The sequence below is a fragment of the Lethenteron reissneri genome, chromosome 31 (assembly GCF_015708825.2).
Source record: "Lethenteron reissneri isolate LAM-NWPU_2019-01 chromosome 31, ASM1570882v1, whole genome shotgun sequence".
Taxonomy (NCBI): Eukaryota; Metazoa; Chordata; class Hyperoartia; order Petromyzontiformes; family Petromyzontidae; genus Lethenteron; species Lethenteron reissneri.
Window position 1 is genome coordinate 11,162,415 of NC_083809.1, and position 23,607 is coordinate 11,186,021.

Consider the following 23,607-nt stretch of genomic DNA (forward strand, 5'->3'; position numbering starts at 1 on the left):
TGATGCGCTGTTGCTGTTGCTGCTGCTGCTGCGGCGGTCGTGTCGTGTGGACGCGGTGCAGAAGAACGGCAGCGTGGAGGACCTGCACATCGGCGCCGAGTCCACGTTCACCCTGAGCGGCGTCGCGCGCGACCACAGCGGCCTCTACCGCTGCACCACGTTCGACTTCGACCAGCCGCTGGCCGAAATGCTGACGGCCGACACCTACGTCGAGGTCAACTGTGAGTGGTTCACGACACGCCGCCGTGCCGGGGGGAGTCGGAGCGCGCTAGGCAGGCGGTGCCGCACCTCGGTGGCTTCCACGGCCCGCCGGGCAGAACCAGACTCACCGTTCACGAGATCGGCAACGTTGGTGTCGCTTCGGTGTGCGCAAGTGCGCCACGATGCCGAGATGTTAACTACCTCGCCTGGTTGTGCAGGAGGTCGTGGATTTGATCCCGACGCTGATGCCTGTTCATTTGGAGTCTGCACGTTCTCCCCGTGTTCGCGTGCATTTTCCTCCACGTCCTCCAGTGTTTTCCCTCCACATTTAGAAACAAACGCTCGTTTCGAGCATTCGGCTGCCGTAACATCTCCACGCGATAAGCCACTTCGTCCAGCTGTCATTTGTGACGGCCTGGTCGCTTCTGAAAATGACGCCACTATATAGCTCAGTGGCGGGCATCACTTGCTTAAATAAGCTGGCGAGGCTTGCGGGTCGTGATCCGTGCGGCTGGGACGGGGGGGGCGGCCGTGTGCCAGGGATCGAGGACGTGACGGTGACCCCGGCGGGGAACCACACGGTCGCCGCGGGGACCTCGCTGGCCGTGGAGTGCGGCGGCCGCTCCGAGAAACCGCTCTCCATCTCGTGGAGCAAGGTGAGCAGCCCCGGGCGGGCACCGGCTGCAGGTCGGACACGCACACACGCGCACACGCGCACACGCACACACGCACACGCACACACGCACACACGAACACACGAACACACGCGCACACGCGCGCACACGCGCACACGCGCACACGCGCACACGCACACACGCACACGTGCACACGCACTCGCGCACACACGCGCACACGCGCGGACGTCGCATCGTCACCGGCGCGCTCGCCGCCTCTCTCTCGCCCCATGTGCTGGATGTTGCACGCTCGTGAGCGTTCAACATCCAGCACAACATCCAGGCGAGGGTTGTTGGATCGCTGGACTGCGATGTGGCCCGGAGATAGTGCAGCGATTGGGTTGGGAACTTGTTTTTGTGGCTCGTCTTTGAATAGCGTTGGCTTCTTCCCACGTAAGATGTCCTCTCTCGTTAAACTTGAGCGGGCCAAACAAAGCAATGCAGCACCCTCCTGTAACTATTTTGTTAAAACTATTTTTACTTGACCACTTAATGCCCCACTGAGTTATGTAGATTTTTTTTAGAAAGTGACCTGGCCACAAATGATAGCTCAACGAATAGGCTTATCAGATGGGAATTTGTAGCAGCCAAATATTCTAAAAGAGGGATGTTGATTCTTAATGTGGAGGGGAAAATATCGGAGTAAAAAATCTACGTGACCACGGGGACAGAGACATGCAAACTCCAAATATGCAGCAGGCGTTAAGGTCGGTATCAATCCCACGATCTCCCGTAAACCAGGCGAGGTAGTTAACATCTCGCCGCCGTGAAAAGGTGTCTTGTGCATCGGAGAGGCTTTCCTGGGTAAACAAGCGGAATAACAGTAATCACTAACGAACACGCGGCTGCAAATCGTCCTTGGAGCAATGTTTTGACCGCTGGGTGGAGCTCACGTCCAGACTCGTGACGGTGCTGGAGCGCAGCGTGGACCTGCTGGGCGCGGCGGCTCCGGCCGCGTCCCTCCCCGTCGATGCTCTCACGCTCGCCGTGCTGCGTATTCTGTTGCGTTGTTCGCGAGACGTCATCTTCCGGAGCTTGTGGTGTCCGTAGAACCACCCCCTCCCTCCCCCCCATCCCCGGAATCCCTCCGGTCACCAATCCAGCCGGCCGTGGAGCTCAGCGCTCGGGCTGCTCTGTCGCAGGAGCAGAGAGCCCCCAACCGCTGTTACGGAACGCAACGGCGGCTGTTGAACGGCCCACCACCCCCGCCGCCTCCCACCCCCCTCCCCCCATCGCACGCCCCGGGGAAGATCGCAGCCAGTGCTGGAGATGAGTGGAAAAGCAAAATCGAGCAGCGGTGGTAACACGCCCCATTTGTGTCATGCTTGTCGTGCGAGATGTCACTGCACTGAGATAATTAGCGTGACGTGAGCGCTGATGAACTTAAATTCGCTCGCTGTCAAACATTGCACAAATCTGTTACGTGCTAAGTACGCTTCACGGACACGCAAGATAAACCAGAACCCCCACAAAGTGGTTATTGTGTCGCGAGATGGCACCTTATAAATGTAAATTATTATTTAACTCTCATACGACGAACGTCGCTGTTAGTGGCAGCGTGGGTGGGAAGGTGCTGCCCGCTACTTTGTGAACCAGCGGTCACTTGATGAGACGGAGGCCCTCGATATTCTCTAAGGCAGGTGGCTGCATGCCTCTCTGAGAGATCCGAATGGATTATGCTGCCCATGGCACCGCTGGCACAGGTGGGATGAAATTAGGGAAACAGACGAGAGAGTGGTGGCCTTACCTTTAAAATTCAATGTTGATATATGGTGAGCAGAAACTCTGCCGGAGGAGTTGTAACTGTGCAATGTGCAGGCCATGGGGCAAACATGTTCATTCCAAGGGCCGGTGGGCCGGGTCTGTGTGGGGAAATTGCTAAATAACATGATCAGAGTAAAACATTTTTTTATGATAATACGTTATTACTTCAAATTTATATGCTTCATTGCTTATTTGTGCTCTCAGTTGGCATTAAGCCCCCACATTCGGCAGCCCCAAAGATTCTTCCTTTGGGGCCGGACTCCCTCGCCGCCCCCACCCGGCGCCAAATGGGCCAATGAGAATCGCACGGCCCAATTTGGGCCGAGGTGCGTTTCCAAATGCCTGGGCCGACTTTTTTTGTTGTGCCCGTCTGTCACCGGCGACTCGCCACCGCGACCGCCGAGCGGAGAGCATCGGTCGCGGTGGCACTCGCCACCAGAGGGGGTTTGGGCCCCCGTGACGCTGGCGCTGTGCACGCAGGACGGGAAGCGCCTCGCCCAGGGCGGCCAGCTGCAGCTGTCGGCCGTCACCTTCGGCAGCAGCGGCGCCTACGCGTGCGAGGTGTCCATGCCCAGCGTGCCGGGCCTGAGCGTGAGCCGCCTCGTCCACGTCAGCGTGGAAGGTGAGGTGCCCCGCCTCGTCCGCTTCTCCGCCTCGCGCCCCTTGCGACTCGGAGGGAGCGGCGGTGCTCGTTCGCGTGTGCTCGGTGACGCGAAGGACGGACCTCCGTGTGTATGTATGAACTTTGAGATTTTTTTCGCACCGTACGTTAGCCAACTGTGATAATTAGAGATGCGGGGGAAGGACGACAATGTCAACCACAAAAATCAGTTCTAAAGAAATTAGTTTTCAATCTAGATGATTTCAAAGTGGCTTCCTAATATCGGCAAAAGTGCATCTGAAAGCGAGCGATGCGGTGACCACCGTCTTTGTTAGATAGGCCAACAATCCGCTGCGAGGATGACCGGAGTTTGCGTGAAGATGGGTTATGCTCATTGACGTCACCTCCGCATTCAAACCGACCCCAATCAGCAACCCGGCCGACGCCAGCACCGCCGCTCGGCTGAGGTCATCGCGCACTGCGGGTGACGGGGGTCGCCGCGATGGCGAGGTGCCACGGCTGCACCCTTGACACGTGCTGTTCGTGTCGCGCGCAGGGGAGCCGCGGGTGACGCTCTCAGACGTGCTGGTGGAGCCCGAGCGGCTCACCTTGGTGTGCACGGCCACGGGGAACCCCCTGCCCGAGATCAAGTGGAGCGTGCCGCAGACGCCCGTGAGTTACCCGCACTCCCTCGCCGCCCCCACTTCCTTCACCCTCCAGCCCGCACGGCCTCCTCGCCCGACGCGCGTGGTCTCCGCACCTCCGAGCCGGCCCGTGATATCACGCTCGATTCATTCGCTCGTTCGCAATTGAACCCTAACCGCCACCCCCCCCCCCCTCCGGCCCCACCGCCGTGTGCCGCAGGTGGAGGTTCGCGTGACGCCCTGGGAGCTGCGGAGCTCCGTGGTGCTGCCCCGCGGCGCCACGCAGCAGGCGAAGGCGACGTGCACGGCTCGCAACGCGCACGGCTCCGCCAAGGAGACGCTGCTCGGCCCCACGGGTGACGCTCGCGCTCCCTCTCGTCACGGCCACCGTCACCGTCGCCGCTCGTTAGCCGTCGAGCCCCCCCCCCACCCCGCCCAATTGCTCTCCGGCCTCTCCTCGAAACTTTCCTTTTCCCAAAGTTTCCTTGGCCAATTAGAGAGCTCCTTGATCGCTTCCTTCTCTCCTTCCCTTCCCTTGCTCAGTTCTACCACCGCCCCCCATTCCCTCCTGTTTCCCCCCTCGTTTATGCTTCTGCACTGCGAGGCATTTGTGACATTCGGGCGCTTTACAAGTCGAACAGAGCGCTGCGACACGCGGCCTTACAATCGCAGAAAGTTTCAAGATGGCTTCCTTGTGGCCTCTTGCGTTCGCATGTGACAGCTACGACGTGGCTCTTAGGTCCGTCCAACTCCGGTTCGTATCACGGTGCTGTCTGCAGGTGGAGGTGCTGTCAGCTTGGCCTTTGAGGAGGTAGCCGGACAGCGTTGGGTTATTGAGTCTATCTGTACTCAGTTTTTAGCGTCATCCGCTCGTCCACGTGGGGTTTCTCTGGGTACTCTGGATTTCTTGCCGAGGCCAAATGCTCATAAATCGAAATTACCAAACATCCCAATGCAGGGGGCACCACGGTTGCGAGATGTTAACCACCTCGCCTGGTATGCAGGAGGTCGTGGGTTTGATCCCGACCCTGACGCCTGCTGCTGTATATTTGGAGTTTGTGTGTTCTCTCCGTGGTCGCGTGGATTTTTTTCTGGGTCCTCCAGTTTTTCTTTCCAAATTTAGAATCAACATCATGCAGAGTATGTGGCTGCTATACATTTCCCCAAGATAAGCCCTCAGTTGAGATATCCAAGTCGCTTCTAAAAAAGAGGGATATAACTTAGTGGGCCTTACCTGGTTAAACCCTTTTTATTTAGGTTCTTCCATGAAGAGTCGTCAAATTTAGTTTTTTGTCCAGCATTACTTCGTTGGCAGCGACATTATAAACAAACATAACAAATAACACAAAACATTCATCAATAACACTGTGACCTTAAAAAGGTAAAATATGCAAGAAGTGACATGTTGTGCTCTGAAGAAGGGCTGCTACTCGAAACGTTGCCAATTACATATCAATTTTTTTCTTTTTAAGGCCACGTGGTTATTGACGAACGCGTTGACGTTCAAGACGTTTAAGCGAATGATTTCCCTGCCAAATAAACGGTACTTGTTATCGGCTGTGAGCTATGTACCGTGCGCTGACCTTCCTTCACACCGTACGTAGCCAACCGTGCTCATCGGAGGCGCGACAGGCGTGAGACGAGTGGTGGGATGCGCGGCGGGGGACCCGTGGCTCATTGAGCTCCCGCTGCCCGTAAACCGGCAGAGTATCGAGAGCGAAGCAGCGCCGATGAACCGTTCCATTTGCTCCCGAGAAGTTGTGGCGCGTGGCTCGCCCGGCCGACGTTGGCACCGAACGAGCGATCCGTGCGGGCGCGGCCCGACCCCGATGTGGCCTCCTCCGCCCCCCGTGTAGGGGGTGGGGGCAGCGCCGATCCATGCCGTCTCCACGAGAGGGCGCTCGCGCTCGGCGCCCGCGCGCGTAGGGGGCAGAGGCACCCAGCGTCACGAACTGGGTGCGTCACTAATTCTAGATTTGAAGCTTTCGTGACTGCAAAGATTCATACTCTTAGTTCTTTCGGTAAAGTCACGTAGGTAAAAAATGAAATTAAAATTAATAATAATTATAATTATTTTATTTTTTGTTAATTTAATTTAAATTTTTACCTACGTGACTTTACCGAAAGAACTAAGAGTATGGGTGCGTCACTCGCAGGGGTTGCTGTGACTTGGACTCAGGTCCAGAGCCGCAGCCCAACGGAAGTCAATTTTGTCAGATTTTTGGGGAAAACAAAAAACCCACAAACAACCAAAACACTTCCTGATGTCTCCATCGCAAACCGTGGGTCAAATTAGCTGCAAGAGTGCCATTTGGTTGTGTCCCTCGTTGCCTGACAGTTTAACTGTGTACGTATATAGAGCTTCTTTCGCGCCGTACGTAGCCAACCGTGGCTAATCGGAAGTGCGGGAAAACGTTGACCACTCGCGCTCCTGATTAACGCGACCGCGTCGTGTTCCTTGTGTTCACAGTGCCGCCGCCCGTCAGCGAGAGCCCCCCTCCGTCTCCCCGTGAGTTTTTCGCTCTCGCCGTTGACCCCCACAATCAACTCGCACGGTTGACACCGCATTGTGGCTGCGTCCTTTGATGAATCTCGCTCTATCGCGCCCACGTGCGGTTGTGCAAGGGCACCGCCGTCTGTGATCATGATACGTTTGCCATTTAGCAGCAAAGAATCTGGAGAGAAAAAAATAACAATCGTACCAGGGTCCATGGCTCATTTGTGATGCACATTTAATTGAAATTGCACTGAAAGGGGGTGACGGAATGAGTGAAAGTCTCTTTGTATTGAAACGCCCTCGCACAAGTCCACGCGCCCATCAAAGAAGCTCGCTCCCGTCACGAAGCTACGGATCAGGCTGCGCCTGGTGGAAGCAGCCGTGGTGTCGGCCACCCACAGCCCTGCTGGGGGCCGCCAACTCCTCTCGCAGCCCCCAGTCGCACCGCCACCGTCCTGAGGCTCCCGTGGGGCCACCTGTCTTGGCATCTCAGGAGCCAACAGGCTGTTTTTTTGTCTCGCTGTTTACGACCCTCCTCGTTAAACGTAAAACTTTAGGGATGAACTTTAAGTTAACTCTGAGACATCGAACACTATGTATGTATGTTGAACTTCTTTCGCACCGTACCTAGCCAACCGTGCTAGTCAGAAGTGCGGGGGAAGGACACTAAACTAAAAACAAAAAGCAGTTTTAAAGAAATAAGTTTTCAATCTAGATTTAAAATTGCATAGCTCCAACACCTTCCCAATATCGGAAGAAAAAGCGTTCCAGACGGCCGCAGAAGCGCGTCTGAGAGCGCGCCAAGCAGTGACCACCTTTGTTCGATGACTAGCCAAAACCGGCAGCGAGGACGACCGGATTTCGCGTGATGGCTTATGCCTCTTGACAAGGTAAATACCGGTGATTTTGTGTGCTCAGGAAACGTTTTGAAAGAGCCGTGCCACAGTGGTGTTAATGCACGCAGCCTTCAGAGTGGAAAGCCGTGTCTGGGCAGTTCCTCCGGGGCTTTTGTGAGATGTAACCGCACCCCAAGGCCGTGTATAATCCCAGGCAGCTCATGAGCACAGGATAAGTGGCTCCTCCAACCGGGACCTCCATCCCCATTGGCGCTCTCCCCGTCTCGCAGCGCCACCGCTCGGCTCTAAGTGGCCACGCCGCGCGGTGCCCACGGTGGGTCGAGAGAGCGGCCACGCGTGCTGTGGGCACAGCCCCGGGCGCCACAGTGGCTCAGAGATGTTGACTATCTCGCCTGGTATGCAGGAGGTCGCGGGTTCGATCCCGACCCTGACGCCTGCTGCTGTTTATTTGAAATTTGCGTGTCTCTCTCTCTGTCCCCGTGGTCGTGTGGATTTTTCTCCGGGTCCTCCCGTTTTTTCCCTCCACATTTAGAAACATGCGTGTCAGAGTATTTGGCGGTTGTAAATTTCCACGTGATAAGCCACTTCGTTGAGCTATCATTTGTGCCAGGTCGCTTATGAAAAAGAGCTACACAGCTCAGTGGGCCATACCTGGTAAAATAAAAAATATTTGTTTAAATAGTCCATACTTAGTCTCACTCTGGCTACTTCATCACTGGACTGCGTTTAGTTCCAACTATTCATACGTACATTATTCTTTTAAAGGGTTTAAAATAAAGGGAGGAGGGGGGGGTGCCACATATATTATCCAAATATAAAACTAAAACAATACGAAAGCAAGGTTTTTTTTCGATAGCAAAACCCTTAAATAATCACAACCAATTGTGGAACTCACACAGTGGTCCGCTGCGATATTAGTCGCTGCGCAGTGCAGGACCCGGGACTGCGTCCAGCGCGCTCGATGTTCCGGTGGCGCAACGCTGAGATGCTGCTTGCTAAAGACGGGGCGAGCATCGCCGGGACGTTTGCCTTCCACTCCTGGACCCAATTTTTTTATCTCCAAACTTTGTGGCGCCGGCCAAAACCCGAGCGGCCGATCGCTCCCGTCGTTCTCTTCGCTCAGAGAGGCCCTGCGAGTGACGCCGCGTTTCCGTGTCGCCGTCCAGACGCCTCGGCCACCAACACGAGCAGCAAGACGGTGATCATCGCCATCATCATCGCGCTGGGCATCTTATTCCTCATCTGCGCCCTCATCTTCTGCCTTTGCAAGAAGAAAAACCTCTGTTTCAAGAATCGGTACAGCCCGTAAGTGACCACATACGCCACTGGACAGCCAACAGAACCACAGCACAAGGTCGATCAGAGCGTCAGCCTTTGCTGTGTAAACTATAGAGCGTAACAATTGTATCGTGTTTGTTCGCTAAAAGTGAAAACAAGTTGTAAAGAGAAACCAAATCCTCGTTGACAGCGAGCTCCAACAAATAAGTTAAATGATGTTAATATCCAAGTCAGCACTTCATTAAAATATATTTTATTAACAGTATGAATGTGAATGTTTTTAAACCAGATTCCAAAGCAAGCAGCCTATTGAATCTCACTTTAAACGTTTAGCTATATAAAATTTTAAATGTTTAAGTCGTTTCTTGTTGAATTGTAAACCGTCTCAATGATTGTTTCTGTTAATTCATTTTTTTAAAATATGTTCTTAAATACCGTGACCCTCAAAGTGCGTTGATTTGTCAACGTGCATGCTGTGATTGCTCTGTAACCCAAGTCTCCACCACATATGTATGTTGAACTTATACTGGTAGGAACGAAGTGGACCAGCCTACAATAGATTATATCGTCCGTCCGTCCGTGTAGCAACATCGCCCCCTACTGCAAACACTTGGCATGACCCTACAAAAACCTATAGGCTCAGTGACGCTTTCCTGGCTAAACAAGTGTAACATTCCCTTATAATTCCCTCAGATAGCTTTTAATTAAAACATTTAAATTAATGAGGCTTTCCTGGCTAAACAAGTGTAACACTCCCTTATAATTCCCTCAGATAGCTTTTAATTAAAACTTTTAAATTAAAAATTAACTCACAGCGTCCTAAAGCCTACAGCTAGGCCTAAAGCCTCGAACTACGCCTCAAACTCTCCCTTCGTATCGTACCCCCGCGTATGTGCAAGGGAGTTAATGTTTAACAATGTTACATTCCCTGATGTTTTTAAATAGAAACATTTACATTTAAAGCTTTTACATAAATAATTAAAACATTTTAATTAAAAATTAACTCACAGCGGCCTAACGCCTACAGCTAGGCCTAAAGCCTAGAACTAGGCCTCACACTCTCCCTTCGTATCGTCCGATTCGGTGTAGCAACATCGCCCCCTACTGCAAACACTTGGCAGGACCCTACAAAAACCTTTAGACTCAGTGGGGCTTTCCTGGCTAAACAAGTGTAATAATACATTATGTTTATATTCTTTGGTTATTCGTTCCTACCAGCCCACCCCGCAGGGTCCTGTTTTCGCACCATACGTAGCCAAACGAGATAATCGGAGACCCTTAGTCTCGCGGAGCGGGGGTGGACTCTGACCTGAGTTGAAACGAATGAAAAATAAATCGCGAGATGCGTCGGTGCCTGCCCGGTGACCGCATCACCTCGAATGCCCCTGATCTGTGCTAAGCAGCGGTGAGCAATGGTCGTGCCTGGATGGGTGACCTAACGCCTCCGATTAGCTCCCGCACCTCCGATGAAGCACGGTTGGCTACGCACGGTGCGAAAGAAGTTCAGCATGCGTACGTACAACACGCGTGCAAAACACGCCGCGTGTAGCGGCTTATAACATGTGCAAAACACACATGTTGTAGGCTGCTACTGCTGTGCGGCAGCCCAGCGAGAGACATCGTGACTGCACTGCTCCTGTCCAACGTTTCTCTCACGAGCTGTGGTGTCCTTTCGCCAAACACGTCGTGGCGATCGTGGCTTTCCATTCGGCTCCGTCCATGATTTTCACACGCAAGAGCTTTGCATTAACGAATCAAAGTTATATACAATTGTTCAATTTGCTTACGTAACTAAATTGTCTCTCTTGTAACCTGTAATGTTTCCAGTTAGAATCAGCCTCTTTTTATTTCTACTGAGACATCCGGTCCTGCAGTCACGAAAGCTTGAAATCTAGAATCTTCCTTTTAGTTGAAGAAGAGCTCTCTCTCTCTCTCCCCTTGTGCCCGCAAAAGCCCCTTCCCCTCACGTGGCGTTGACAAAGCGTGCGTTGTCCCCCACCCCCCTCTTCACCAAAAGGACACGGAAACAAACGCAGAGCTCTGTGGGGTCGTCACCCGACACGTACATGGCGCCGCCCGACCAGGACCTCAAGGCTTAATCGCGACCTCTCCAGGTGACCCGCACGGCAACCCCAGTCCTCCCACCATCCCCCTGGGTGCCATTGATGATTTCGCCTTGCTGACCCAGGAAGGCCCAAGTCTCAGGGCTCTTTTATTATTATTATTACACGCTTTTATTAACTCACTCTGTCCGTTGTGTTGTGGTTGTTGTAGTTGTATCCTCAAATCTTGTAACTCGATTTTAACCCACTTCCCAATGTGGTATCGACTACAAACTTGGTATACTTATGTCATACTGATGACAATACTATATTCTATCATAATAAATAATTTATTTTTATATTTAAACATTTTTATGTATATGTTATGTTTCGGCTTGGGTCTAATTGTCCACGTTCAAATCACGTTGGCTGTAAATCACCATGGTCCCTTACGTTATGGCAAGCTTCGGGGCCACTTCCTGGAGTCGTGGAGTTCTGCCATTACTACAGTACATTTATGTTTACGATGTGACGATCGATCTACTGCTGGATAAAATAAAATTTGGTTACAATATTTGATGACACTGAAAAGTACAAAATAATATATATATTTAAAAAAGCGTGTTAAAAAAAAAGTGTTTTAAAACACGTTCCTTCGGAGTGGGCAGGCAGGAACTTGGTTGGGCAGCGCATTCGTGCACGACAGAAAGCTCGCGGTCACGTGATGCACTTCAACCAATCCGGGAGCGTACTACATGTTTGGGAGGGGCTATGCACGACAGACAAATAATCCCTGGTGGGCAGTGTGGAACTGCTGATCCTACCTGTAATATATATATTTTTTTCAGGAGAGTCCTGTCAAGTTTGTCACACCAGGGGGCAATGTTGTTCCTTTTTTTTAAATCACAATTGAGTACGTTGCAGGTTTTTCTTTCATCATTGGGATGTTTGGCCGACATCGGGTTGGGGAGTCGAACTCACGTCCTTCTTGCTGTGAGGCACAAGCGTTGTTGCCACTGCAGCACCCTGCTGCCCCGGCATGGATAGCCGCGTTGGTGTCTCTCCTCCCATGCGGCGCGGGACGCTGACCCGCTCCGCTCTGCGTTCGCAGGGATCGTCGCAGGGACGCCGCGGGTCGTCGCGGGCGTAACCATCGCAAGATCTGAATCAAGTCGCTTTCTGGGAAATCCTACTGTATTATACGCTTGTCATCATTGCTCAGCGATCGCCTTTCCGTCTAAAAAAACAAAATCTCTATTCTATATCCTCCTACGACAGTTGTAAATGAGATCGGTGCGCCGATGTGACATGTACAGATTATACGACTGGCCAAGTGACGGGTGGTGGTGGTGGGGGGGGGTGGGAGAGGCGTCTCGCGCGTGCGGCGTCGGAGGCACCGCGGCTGCCGCTGGGGTCCCGCTCCGTGCGCTCGTGGGCCCCGGGTGGTCGCCGCGGAAGCGCTGGAGCACGAGCAGAGGGCTGGAGGGCGCGGACACGACCGACCCCACGCTCCTCCTCGGGGGGGGGCGGGGCCGCCGGACCGCGTCCCGGGCTCACGGGGTCAGCAGCGATCGCCCGACACATTTGGGCGGCTCGAGTTCAAACGCTCGGCTCGATCGAGGCGCCGCAAGCAAAAGTCGCCACTGACCGGCGCGTTCCTTCACGTAACCCCCCCAACCCCCGCCCCCCGCCACGAAGCCTCCTCCTGCTTGGGGAAGAATTTATGACTACTTTTTATATAAACTTGGGATGTTTTTTTGGTTTTGTATTTAACGTACATGGTCACCGTAACATTATTATAATTTTTTTTCTCGCAGGGTCTTTTTATATACGAGACGAGGTACGTTGGGGTGGCCGATTGCTCTCGACGAGCGGAGGAAGCTCCCTCGTCGAGTCCTCGCCGCGCCGTTCTGCCCCCCCCCCACGACCGACCGCGCGGCAACGGCGGCCGGCCCTGCCAGGCCAGTGGCGTCTTTTGCTTCTCGCCACTGTCTTTAAAACAAACAAACAAGACAACATACTCTGTGGTTCTTTCGGTAAAGTCGCGTAGGTATAAAATCAAATAAATCACGACGTTTCGGGCGCAACACAAGCAATCATCATCAGGTGGACGCTTGTGTTGCGCACGAAACGTCGTGATTTATTTAATTTAATTTTTCTAACTACGTGACTTTATCGAAAGAACCAAAGAGTATGGATTCCTGCAGTCACGAAAGCTTCCAATCAAAACCAAACACCAAAAAAACCAACAAGAATCAGTGTTGAGAATGCCCGACGTAGACACTGCACAATGACACCGTGCACGTGTGCTATTTATGAAGGCAGCTCCCCGTTGTGTTGTCGTTCGAACTTTCCACTCTGGCTTCATCCGTGTTGTTTTTTGCATCACCTGTGCATTCACAAGTAAATGATTTATCGCTCAATACAAATGGCCATGGCATTCACGTACAGCTTCGTGCCTGCAAGGTAATGGTATGGGGCCGTCCATAAATGACGTCACGCACCTGGGGGGGGGGTCAGACATTTGTGACGATGTGTGACGATGGGGGGGGGGGGGTTGAGAAATGTGACGTCACATCAAAATGCGCAACTTTAAATAAATATATACAACACGTTCTACTTAATTAGACTTTTTAATAAATGTTTTTTCCTACAACATCAGAGTGCAGCGCCACATTAAATATCCTCTACAATGACAATAGTTTAAATCGATTTGAAGCATGTTTTATTTTGGGGGGGGGGGGCAGAGCTTTGTGACGTCATATTTGAGGGGGGGGGTCTGACTTTTTGTGACGCCGTGTGACGAGGGGGGTGGGGGTCAAAAATATCCAAAATCGCGTGACGTCATTTATGGACGGCCCCTATGAGGGGTGATCAAAATGTTTTGAGGATATTGTCCTGAGATCCTAGCAGCACCAAAGACTTATTCTGAATCCCTACCTCTAAGCATTGACCCACGACACAAGCAAGGACCTCCTTATCACCCACGTACCAAAACGTTTTGATCGCCCCGGCCTACGAGAGTATGCATATGGGTGTCTCGTGCCACTGCTAATACGCTCTGCCGCTGCTGATGGGAATCTCCGAGGGTCAAGATAAAGGCTTTGTGTGTGAAAGCTCTGTGTGTGTGTGTGCTACGGTGGTTTGCGTATCGTCGCCGCTCGACAGCGAGGGGGACGTGTGCTCTCGGACGCGAGCGAGCGAACGAGCGCAGGAGACACGCGCATCGAGTTGGCAGCATCCGTTCGTGGTGCCCCTCACCTGAAGCCGAGCACATGCAGGAGCACGGTGGGGCCGAGGCCGCGGGTCGTGCCTGCTGACAGGGCGCGACATGGGCCACCGAGCTGGGTGCAAGCTGACCCCATGGGCGGGTGAAGTGATGGGGTCAGGCAATGGTCCTGTCGCGTTGTGGAGTTGGGTTGACCTGCTGCGACCCGGGCTTGCCCCGAGATGACCTCGCAACCCACCTTGCCCCCCCCCGCAAATTCTCACACTCACTACGTGACACTCACCACGTCACACTCACCACGTCACACTCACCACCTCACAACTCACCACGTGACACTCATCACGTCAAACTCACCACGTCACACTCACCACGTCACATTCACCACCTCACTCTCACCACGTGACACTCACCACCTCACTCTCACCACGTGACACTCACCACCTCACACTCACCACGTGACACTCACCACGTGACACTCACCACGTCAAACTCACCACGTCACACTCACCACGTGACACCACCTCACACCACCTCACACTCACCACGTGACACTCACCACGTGACACTCACCACGTCAAACTCACCACCTCACACCACGTCACACTCACCACGTCACACTCACCACGTGACATCACCTCATACTCACCACCTCACACTCACCACGTGACACTCACCACGTGACACTCACGACGTCACACTCACCACGTGACACTCACCACCTCACACTCACTACCTCACACTCACCACCCCACACTCACTACCTCACACTCACTACCTCACACTCACCACGTCACACTCACCACGTGACACTCACCACCTCACACTCACCACGTGACACTCATCACGTGACACTCACCACCTCACACTCACCACGTCACACTCATGGGTGGTGTAGTGGAGACGTGCTGTTGGTATGCTGTGTGGGATGGGTGGTGTAGTGGAGGCATGCTGTTGGTATGCTGTGTGGGATGGGTGGTGTAGTGGAGGGTGTGCTGTTGGTATGCTGTGTGGGATGGGTGGTGTAGTGGAGACGTGCTGTTGGTATGCTGTGTGGGATGGGTGGTGTAGTGGAGGCATGCTGTTGGTATGCTGTGTGAGATGGGTGGTGTAGTGGAGACGTGCTGTTGGTATGCTGTGTGGGATGGGTGGTGTAGTGGAGGGTGTGCTGTTGGTATGCTGTGTGGGATGGGTGGTGTAGTGGAGACGTGCTGTTGGTATGCTGTGTGGGATGGGTGGTGTAGTGGAGGCATGCTGTTGGTATGCTGTGTGGGATGGGTGGTGTAGTGGAGGGTGTGCTGTTGGTATGCTGTGTGAGATGGGTGGTGTAGTGGAGGTGTGCTGTTGGTATGCTGTGTGAGATGGGTGGTGTAGTGGAGGTGTGCTGTTGGTATGCTGTGTGGGATGGGTGATGTAGTGGTGTGCTGTTGGTATGCTGTGTGGGATGGGTGATGTAGTGGTGTGCTGTTGGTATGCTGTGTTGGATGGGTGGTGTAGTGGAGGGTGTGCTGTTGGTATGCTGTGTGGGATGGGTGGTGTAGTGGAGGGTGTGCTGTTGGTATGTTGTGTGGGATGGGTGATGTAGTGGTGTGCTGTTGGTATGCTGTGTTGGATGGGTGGTGTAGTGAAGGGTGTGCTGTTGGTATGCTGTGTTGGATGGGTGGTGTAGTGGAGGGTGTGCTGTTGGTATGTTGTGTGGGATGGGTGATGTAGTGGTGTGCTGTTGGTATGCTGTGTTGGATGGGTGGTGTAGTGGAGGGTGTGCTGTTGGTATGCTGTGTGGGATGGGTGGTGTAGTGGAGGGTGTGCTGTTGGTATGTTGTGTGGGATGGGTGATGTAGTGGTGTGCTGTTGGTATGCTGTGTTGGATGGGTGGTGTAGTAGAGGGTGTGCTGTTGGTATGCTGTGTGGGATGGGTGGTGTAGTGGTGGCATGCTGTTGGTATGCTGTGTTTGATGGGTGGTGTAGTGGAGACGTGCTGTTGGTATGCTGTGTTTGATGGGTGGTGTAGTGGAGACGTGCTGTTGGTATGCTGTGTGGGATGGGTGGTGTAGTGGATGCGTGCTGTTGGTATGCTGTGTTGGTGATGTGATGTGTGAGTGCTTGCTGACCACCCACCCACGCTGTCGTGTGCCGTACCGTCCTCCATAGGTGCTGCTACTCGCTAACTGCACTTTCCCCAACAGTCTAAGGCTACACGGGTGATCTTTGTCTCTAGCTGTTGGCGTGCTATGCTGGAAGGGTGGCCGAGAGGCGGCAGTGCGGAACGGCCGAAGAGTCGATCTCCAGCCTTGAGGCGGTTCAATCTTGATTTGAAGCTTTCGTGACTTTCGGCAAAGTCACGTAGGTAGAAAATAAAATGAATCACGACGTTTCGGACGCAACACAAGCGTCCATCATCAGGTGGGAAAGCATGGTCTGCTGCCGAGGCAGACTGTTTTAAAAGGTTCGAAATGGGTGTAGCGGTTGCCGCATCTATTTTCTTTTTTAAACAGCCCCTGGAGCCAGTGGGTGGAAATTCCTCCGTTCTAATGGCGGGGACGAGTCTATCCGCTGGACAAGCACTGTAGCGTTCTGCACGAGGTTGATACTCATTCTATCGACTCCAGAGGGCTCTGGTGGGCTGCGTCAACCCCCAACCAGGATCTGACCTCGCGACGAAGGCAGCAGGGCCGTGGTGGCTCTGCAGAACGAGGCAACCTGCCGGCCACCTTGCTCCAACAGCAATGATTGCCTCGTAAGAAGAACGAGTGTGACGAAGACAAAGATCCCCCGTATAGCCTCGAACAGACTGTCGGGGGCAAGTGCTGTTAGCGAGCAAATATTGAAGGCCGGAGCGGCACACGAGGTGGTGGGTGGCCAGCACCACGCCCGGCCGCCTTTGTCTCCCTCGTGGCGATATTTACACACCTCACCGGGTACTCGTTTGAGGCCGAGTCGACCTAGGGGAGGCCCAGGACCGGTTCAGATAGCCGTCACCGGTCTTAGCCGTGAGCGGAAATCGAACTCGGGTCGCCGGGTTCGTAGCGCAGCGTAGCGCTAACCGCTACGCCACCGCTCCCCACAGAGGGACCACCGCTTTAACACTCACTCGTGATGGACCCATGCTGCACGCGCGCCGTCCTCTGGATCGATTGACAGCGAATTTCTTGACAACTTCTGCTTTCTGCCTGTTTGGTTTGTTGTCCTACCCCGCCCGGCACCTCCCCATTAGCACGCTCGGCCACGTGCGGTGCGAAAGAAGTCGAACGTCCAGACACACGAATGACGCCCTTGCGCCGACACGAGCCACGAGGAGCAGGCGGCACACGTCGTGTTGCGGTTTTAATAGAGCCGTGGGTAGGGGTAGGGGCCGCGTTTCACACCAATCAAACACGTTTATCAAAATACTGCTCACAGCACCGCACAGGATGAAGATCGCCGCGGGATGGGGCGGACGGGATGCGAGGGGCGCGCGGTGGTGAGCTCAGCGGCGCACGGGAGCCCCGCACGAACGGTATCGACGCCTCCTCTCGTTCCCCCCTCGCCGCGGGCCTCCTCCTCCCCCTCACTCGGGACTCGGGAGCCCCCCCCCCGGCCTCTTGGCAGCGCCGCGTGATTTTGCAGACGGCTGCCGCCCACAGCGCTCGACGCGTAACACCCCCGCGCGCGCCGATCGACAACGCGCACGGAACACTCGGCGGCGCTTGCCGCTCGGCTGCCGTCTCGCACCTGGGGGCCGTCGCCAAGTCATCGGCGCGGACGTTGCCGACGACGACGACGAGCGGATCCAGTCGAGGGTCACGCGAGCGACATTCCCGACCCACGCGTCGCGTTCCCAGCGAGCATCGCTACGGTTCACGGGCGTGACCCGTCACCCAACCAGGGCAAAGGGGGGGGGGGGCAGAGGGTCCCCAAATTGCGCGGCCGCGTGGGTGCAGATGCCAGGGGCGTGTGGGGACGCGTGACGACTCCCCCCCCGCCCCGCGGGCAGAGCGCTGCGTGCACCTAGCCTGGCACGAGCGCTGCGGTAACGTCACTAGGCGGTGAATGACGGCTGCTGTTTTAGGTGTATGTGTGTGTTTAGGTGCTCGCGAACAGCACTTGCTCCAACAGTCTGCCAAGGCTATACGGGGGATCTTTGTTTTTGTGTGTTTAGGTTGTGTATGGGTGTACGTGTGTACGTGTGTGTGTGTCATCGTCACGGTTAAACCGCCCTTCGTCGCATGCGCACCCCGTGGGGGATGGATCTGACCGCGAGCGAGTGCACGTGTGCGGACCGTGTGCTGCAGCAGTCCGAAGACGCAGGCCAGCCCATTGAGCGTGGTCAGTAATTACTTCCCAAGGGCCTTGCGTGATCAAGACGGTGGCAAGGGCGTCCATCGTGTATCAACGCATTCCGCTCTGATGCAGGCGGGTTCAAGCTGAACCGGGTCCAGTTTGAGCACGTATAACTTCAGGCGGGGGTTAATGAGAGCCAGATTAAAGAGAGAGGGAGAGAGCTCGATAGGGGGGCAGGCGAGCTCAGGTGGGAGTAGGTGACATGGCGAATGTGCAGTCCAGCTGACGAGGTTTCGTTTGAAATTGGAGACTCCTCTACTTACGAACGAGTCAGGTTCCAGAGGTCTGTTCGTAACTCGATTGATTCGCAAGTCCAACTTTACTCCTGTCGACTCCAAACATGTTGTACGGCGTGTACACTAAACACGGGGAATGGCTTTCAAAGTTGCATAATCTCCTGCAGATGTAGATGCCACTGGTTCAGGTAACCCCAGGTGCCTATCCCTCCCCGCCCACCCTGCGGGGCTGGCGAGTGGGAATTGTCCCGATTTGCTGTGGTGCTCGATCTGGCAGTCGGGGCTGGGCAGGTTCCAGCGAGCAGTGCACGTGGAGACTGCCGATCGATGTAACACGCAGGAGGCTTTCGCGACCAATATTAGCTATAACAGAGGTTTAGATCGCGTCAATATAAATGCGTCGTTAAACCCGCCACCACAGCCAATTAGTGAGATGTATCACGGAAACATAACGTGCCAATTCGTTACGAGTTCAGCACACCGGTGTGTTTGAGAGTAAAACCCACAGCGTTCACAATTCGAGCACGACGCTTCGCCAGTAATTGCAACTCGCCAGTAATTATAGCTAGCATCATCGATGATGCTCGTTGCAATTTATTAGCGAAACGTTGCACTCGAATTGTAAATGCTGTGGGTTTTACTCTCAAACACACCGGAACTAGTAACGAATGGGCATGTTAAGTTTACGTGACAAACCTCACGAATTGGCTGCATCGGGTGGTGGCGGGATTAACGACACATTTATATTTACGCGCTCTAACCCCTCTCTCAAAAAACGCCTCTATTGGGGACACTGCCGATCGAGTCCATTTGTCGAGCGAGGTGAGATCTCAAGAGCCCATCGGGAGTCTCATTAGCGAGGGTGACCTTGCGAATGTGCACTCTTAAACTCTCCTGCCGACGCCCGATTAGCATCGATTCATTTTGTGGGATAGCGTACGATTTCGGCATCGCAAGTTAACACGCGTTTCAAACCAATGCACCGCGCTACCGGTTCAATCATCACGTTAGGCTCGTTAACCCGCAGGGGAGGTCCAAGGTTTACGCGTCAATTTTCGTCGGCAGCGTTGATTAGGTGAAATGCCATTAAAATGTTTTCAATTTTTTAAAAATAGCGTCCAAAGTTTTGCTTAGAAGTGAACCATATTAATATGGAGTCATCGGCCACGGGTTTGGTTCGCCGCTCGTGTCGGAGCGTAAACCGTCGACGAGATAATTCTGAGCCATCGTACCACGCACGTGGACAACACGAGTTGGGGCAGGGTGGCAAGGGGTTCATAGCGGCGTGCCAGAGACGCCAACCCACCCGCCGGTCACAGCTGACTTGTGAGGACCTGTGCTCGAATCATGGTTTCAGCCGACCCCTGAATAATCCAGCATTATTAGCGAGTTGAGTCAGCCTGATCACAGGTGACCACTGTACAACTCCACCACCTGCCCCACTCATCCCCGCTCCCCAATCGAATTAAATAAGTTGTTTTATTGGCTTCATTAAAATAATTTCAGCTCTGTCGAAATAATATCGCCGTGCGGAAGAACACCGCCTGCAGGGCACGTGCAGTGCTTGCAAAAGAGGCATGGGGAACATTTTTTGTTTTCTCAAATCAGCAGTTCTCTTGAAACCACCGCAGTGGCACACGGACTCGCTGCGAGGGGGGAGGAGGGGGGGCGGTGTAGCGCGCGTTCGCGCCAGCTGTCTCATGGTGGCGAGGACGCCGATATCGCGCGCTCTGGAATATAATTGGGCGAAAACATCAAAATACAAACACAACTCATCGGCCACGACGGCGGCACCACAGCGATGAGGGACAGGAGGCGCCGCGCGCGCCTCGTCACCGATGCTCATTGATCGTCGTCGTCACCATCGCCACCATAACCAGCCCTTTCAATAGAGATCAGCGATAAGCCCCCGGGGGCGACCAATCCCCGTGGAGGCAGCTCGGCACGCCCCCCCCCCCCCGCAATCGTTAATTAACCAGCGCCGCCGCTTCGAGCCGCGTGAGCGTGGCTCGAAGCGGCGGATCTCGTTCGGCGCCTCCCCCGGCCAGTGCCGCTGGTGGTCGTGGTGGTACCATATGGGGTTTCAGTGGCGGCGGTGCAGCTCCCATTGGTATGACCGGCGGTGCAAGTGTTGGTGATGCCACTGGTGTTGTTGGTGACGACTCTCCTGCCGCTGGTGCTGGTGGTGGTGATGATATAGTGGTTGAGTGTCGCCGCCGATCCGTGTCGTGGTTTGCCCCTTTTTTTTTGGTCCAGGCGCTGGGCTCTCATGCTCTTTCATTCCGTCGATGCCGCGTCTCATTGCCACTGCTCTGTGGTTCTCAACGCTGTCTGCTCCGTCCGCTGCCTCCTGGCACGAGGCCCAGGGCTCGCTGGGAAGAAGGCCACCGAAGACGATCGATCAAGCGGGGGCGGGGGGCAGTCTGACGAGGAGTCTGAACGAGTGCCGGGGCCCGTGGGGGTCTAGAAGTCCCCGCCCCTCCCTCTCGGGGGACCCTACGCGTTGACCCCCACAGTTTGTACTTTGAGCTCGTGCCGATGGGGGAGGTATCGGGCGCATCCAGGGACTCGGCGTGCATTGAGGCGCGGGCTGGCGCGCCGCACTCCGTCGCCCCTCGGCCAAATTCCTGCGGCGGCCCCGCCCCAGGGGTTGGCGCGGCGCGGTGCCGATTACGGCGCTGACGGCGCGATTGGGTTACGTTCGGGCAAGATCTCGGGGTGTTGGGTTGGGTGGCAAGTGTGCACTCCTCCGACCGCGGTTGGCATTGTGCAGCAGCACGCGGTGTCGTCGCATACCCGGTGTGTTCGTGCGGGCGTTTAATTGTGCACCGCTGTTGCTACGCACATCCAATGCGCATTGCATGCGAGTTCATGTCCGTGGGTGTGCTTGTGTGTCCGCGAGTTATCGCCGTGCGCTCGTCGTAGTGTGCGTTGCTCTCTAACGGCGACACCTTGTCTTGTCAAGGCAGAAGATTTTAAGTTAATTCGTGTTGATTCACAGTTCTTGCGATGTGTTTTGTACGATTGCCAGTCGAGTTGTGGTGTAAAGCTGCAATTCGGCACCGCATTATTGACTACGAGGACAGCCATGTTAATGTGCGACACTTAAACAGCAATAATAATTAGGTTGTTAAAATTTAACACTGCTTGTATCGCCACCCCCCCGCCTCACGCACCGCCGTTACGCCACAAACATACTGTTCCAATGTTAGTCGTGTGAATTTCAGTCAAACAGGCTTCATAGGAAACACTTCTTTAAGCTTGAAGCATTAGGGGCAATTAACCAGCCACCACTGCCGCACAGCATCCCAGCGGTGACGAGCGGTGTCCAGTTTCGCCCGGGTCTCCGTCCCGCACGGCGCTCGTCTCTCTCCCCCATGGGAGCGATCCGCGCGGCGCCCCGTCGTGCGGACGATCCACGCGGCGGGGGCCTCAGTAGGGGGCGAAGAGGATGCTGCCGTGGGCCGTGCGCATCGGTCCGGGCGCCGGGCGCAACAGGGCGGGCCCCGCCGAGAAGAGGGAAGCGTGGTGGTGCGGAGAGGGGCGCAGGGTCAGCTGCGGGGTCAGAGCCGGCGCCGCAGTCGCGAAAAAGCCCGGCGCCACCGCCTTGCCGATGTCCTTGGGGAACGCCAGCTTGGCCTGCGCGGAGAGAGGGAATGCCCCGTGGCACGAAGCGGTCCCTTACACGGCGGCTATTGGACGCGTTGCCAACACCGCTCGCTGGTAGCGGCTCGCGTGGCGCTCGGCGGAGGGGCAAGAGGTTAAATAAATCCAGTGTGCAGCACTCACTCGAGCTCTGCCCGTTCTCTGCGGTCACGGTGCTACGGTGGCGAGATGTTAACTCGCCCCATCTGGTATCTAGGAGGTCGTGGGCTCGATCCCCACACCTGTATAATTGGGAGTTTGCATGTCTCCATCTCTATCTCTCTCCCCGTGCTTGTGTGGATTTTTCTCTGGGTCCTCCAGTTTTTCCCTCCATATTTAGAAACGTGCGTTTATTTGGCTGCTTTAGATTTCCACAAGCCACTTCGTTGAGCTATCATTTGTAGCCAGATCGCTTCTTCTGAAAAAGAGCTACATTGCTCAGTGGGCCTTACCTGGTAAAATACAAGTAGTTTAATAGTTCAGTTTTACATCCCAGGATTGATAACCAATGTCTGGGTTATGTGTGTGATGTATACGGCTAAGTTCATTCCCACGTCCGCAGGTTTACTGACAGAGCGGAAATTGCCGCCACCATGAGGTGGAAAAAAATGGGGCACTTTCTGTTGGTATGTGGCCAGCGAAAGTGACGCTTTTTTTAAACGAGTAGGTTGTCAATTTTGTGGAATTTTATGTATTTTTCATTTTCCAAAACCTAACTGGTTTTTGTCGCTCGTGGTGCAAAAAAAAAAAGCAAAAAAATTAATCTAGCGTGGGCTCAAACGCTGCCCACGTTTTTCGTATTTGGAGGCCAGATATTAAAAGTTGATGAATTTCGTGCCGTCGTCATTTGTAGGAAGAAAAAAGTGACCTCCAAATATAAAACTTCCTCGTGAAACTTTATATATATATGTGTTCTGGGAAACCTTCGTGTGTGATGCATGGCACGGCTGGTGGCTTTCAAGCGGTCGCAGGGAGAGTCTCTATTCGGGGATGCACGGGCCTGTGCCAACGGCGACCATTCCCATATGAAGGCCGTGACTCGCTGGGACGATTTACGACAACTTCGGCGCAACTGTCACCGGCTAGGACATTTATTTTGAACAGCTATGGCCACTTGATACAACAGTGACAGAGTGATCGAGGCCTGTTCAGCCAACGTAAACCGCTTGCTGAACAGCGCGTTTTCATAAGCAATGGTTGAGGGAGCACACGGTGTAACCGGGGCGCGATCACGCTGCGTTGTCATCCCCCTTTCCCACGTTGTGGGGGGAGGGGGTGGGAAGCCGTAATGATCATTGTCCAGATTGCGCAACTACGTTTTGTTACAATGGGGCACGCAGTGGCGATTTAGTACCGGTGACGATCGAACGATTAACCACCCCGAGTCCAGGCAACCTGCGGCTCTGGAGCCGCATGCGGCTCTTTGGCTGCCCCCTCGTGACTCTTTGGCTGCCCCTCGTGACTCTTTGGTTGCCCCCTCGTGACTCTTTGGTTGCCCCTCGTGACTCTTTGGTTGCCCCTCGTGACTCTTTGGCTGCCCCCTCGTGACTCTTTGGTTGCCCCTCGTGACTCTTTGGTTGCCCCCTCGTGACTCTTTGGTTGCCCCTCGTGACTCTTTGGTT

At 54.4% G+C, this 23,607-nt stretch overlaps 2 protein-coding genes across 8 annotated transcripts in view; one reads left to right on the forward strand and one right to left on the reverse strand.

Moving 5' to 3' along the window:
• LOC133349798 (basal cell adhesion molecule-like) overlaps window positions 1–13,091 on the forward strand; it is a 75,585-nt gene extending 62,494 nt beyond the window's left edge. For both annotated transcript variants that reach the window (XM_061563561.1, XM_061563562.1), the window contains 9 exons: window positions 62–221; window positions 742–857; window positions 3,120–3,261; window positions 3,797–3,912; window positions 4,105–4,240; window positions 6,355–6,393; window positions 8,405–8,543; window positions 10,534–10,630; window positions 11,670–13,091. In XM_061563561.1, the coding sequence (XP_061419545.1) occupies window positions 62–221; window positions 742–857; window positions 3,120–3,261; window positions 3,797–3,912; window positions 4,105–4,240; window positions 6,355–6,393; window positions 8,405–8,543; window positions 10,534–10,615 (930 nt within the window). In that variant the 3' untranslated portion in view covers window positions 10,616–10,630; window positions 11,670–13,091. The remainder of the gene's footprint in view (window positions 1–61; window positions 222–741; window positions 858–3,119; window positions 3,262–3,796; window positions 3,913–4,104; window positions 4,241–6,354; window positions 6,394–8,404; window positions 8,544–10,533; window positions 10,631–11,669) is intronic.
• A 4,020-nt stretch (window positions 13,092–17,111) lies between these two features.
• The window catches only part of LOC133349799 (zinc finger protein 385D-like), a 134,218-nt gene continuing 127,722 nt past the window's right edge, over window positions 17,112–23,607 (reverse strand). For all 6 annotated transcript variants that reach the window (XM_061563567.1, XM_061563565.1, XM_061563564.1 and 3 more), the window contains one exon: window positions 17,112–21,979. In XM_061563567.1, the coding sequence (XP_061419551.1) occupies window positions 21,773–21,979 (207 nt within the window). In that variant the 3' untranslated portion in view covers window positions 17,112–21,772. The remainder of the gene's footprint in view (window positions 21,980–23,607) is intronic.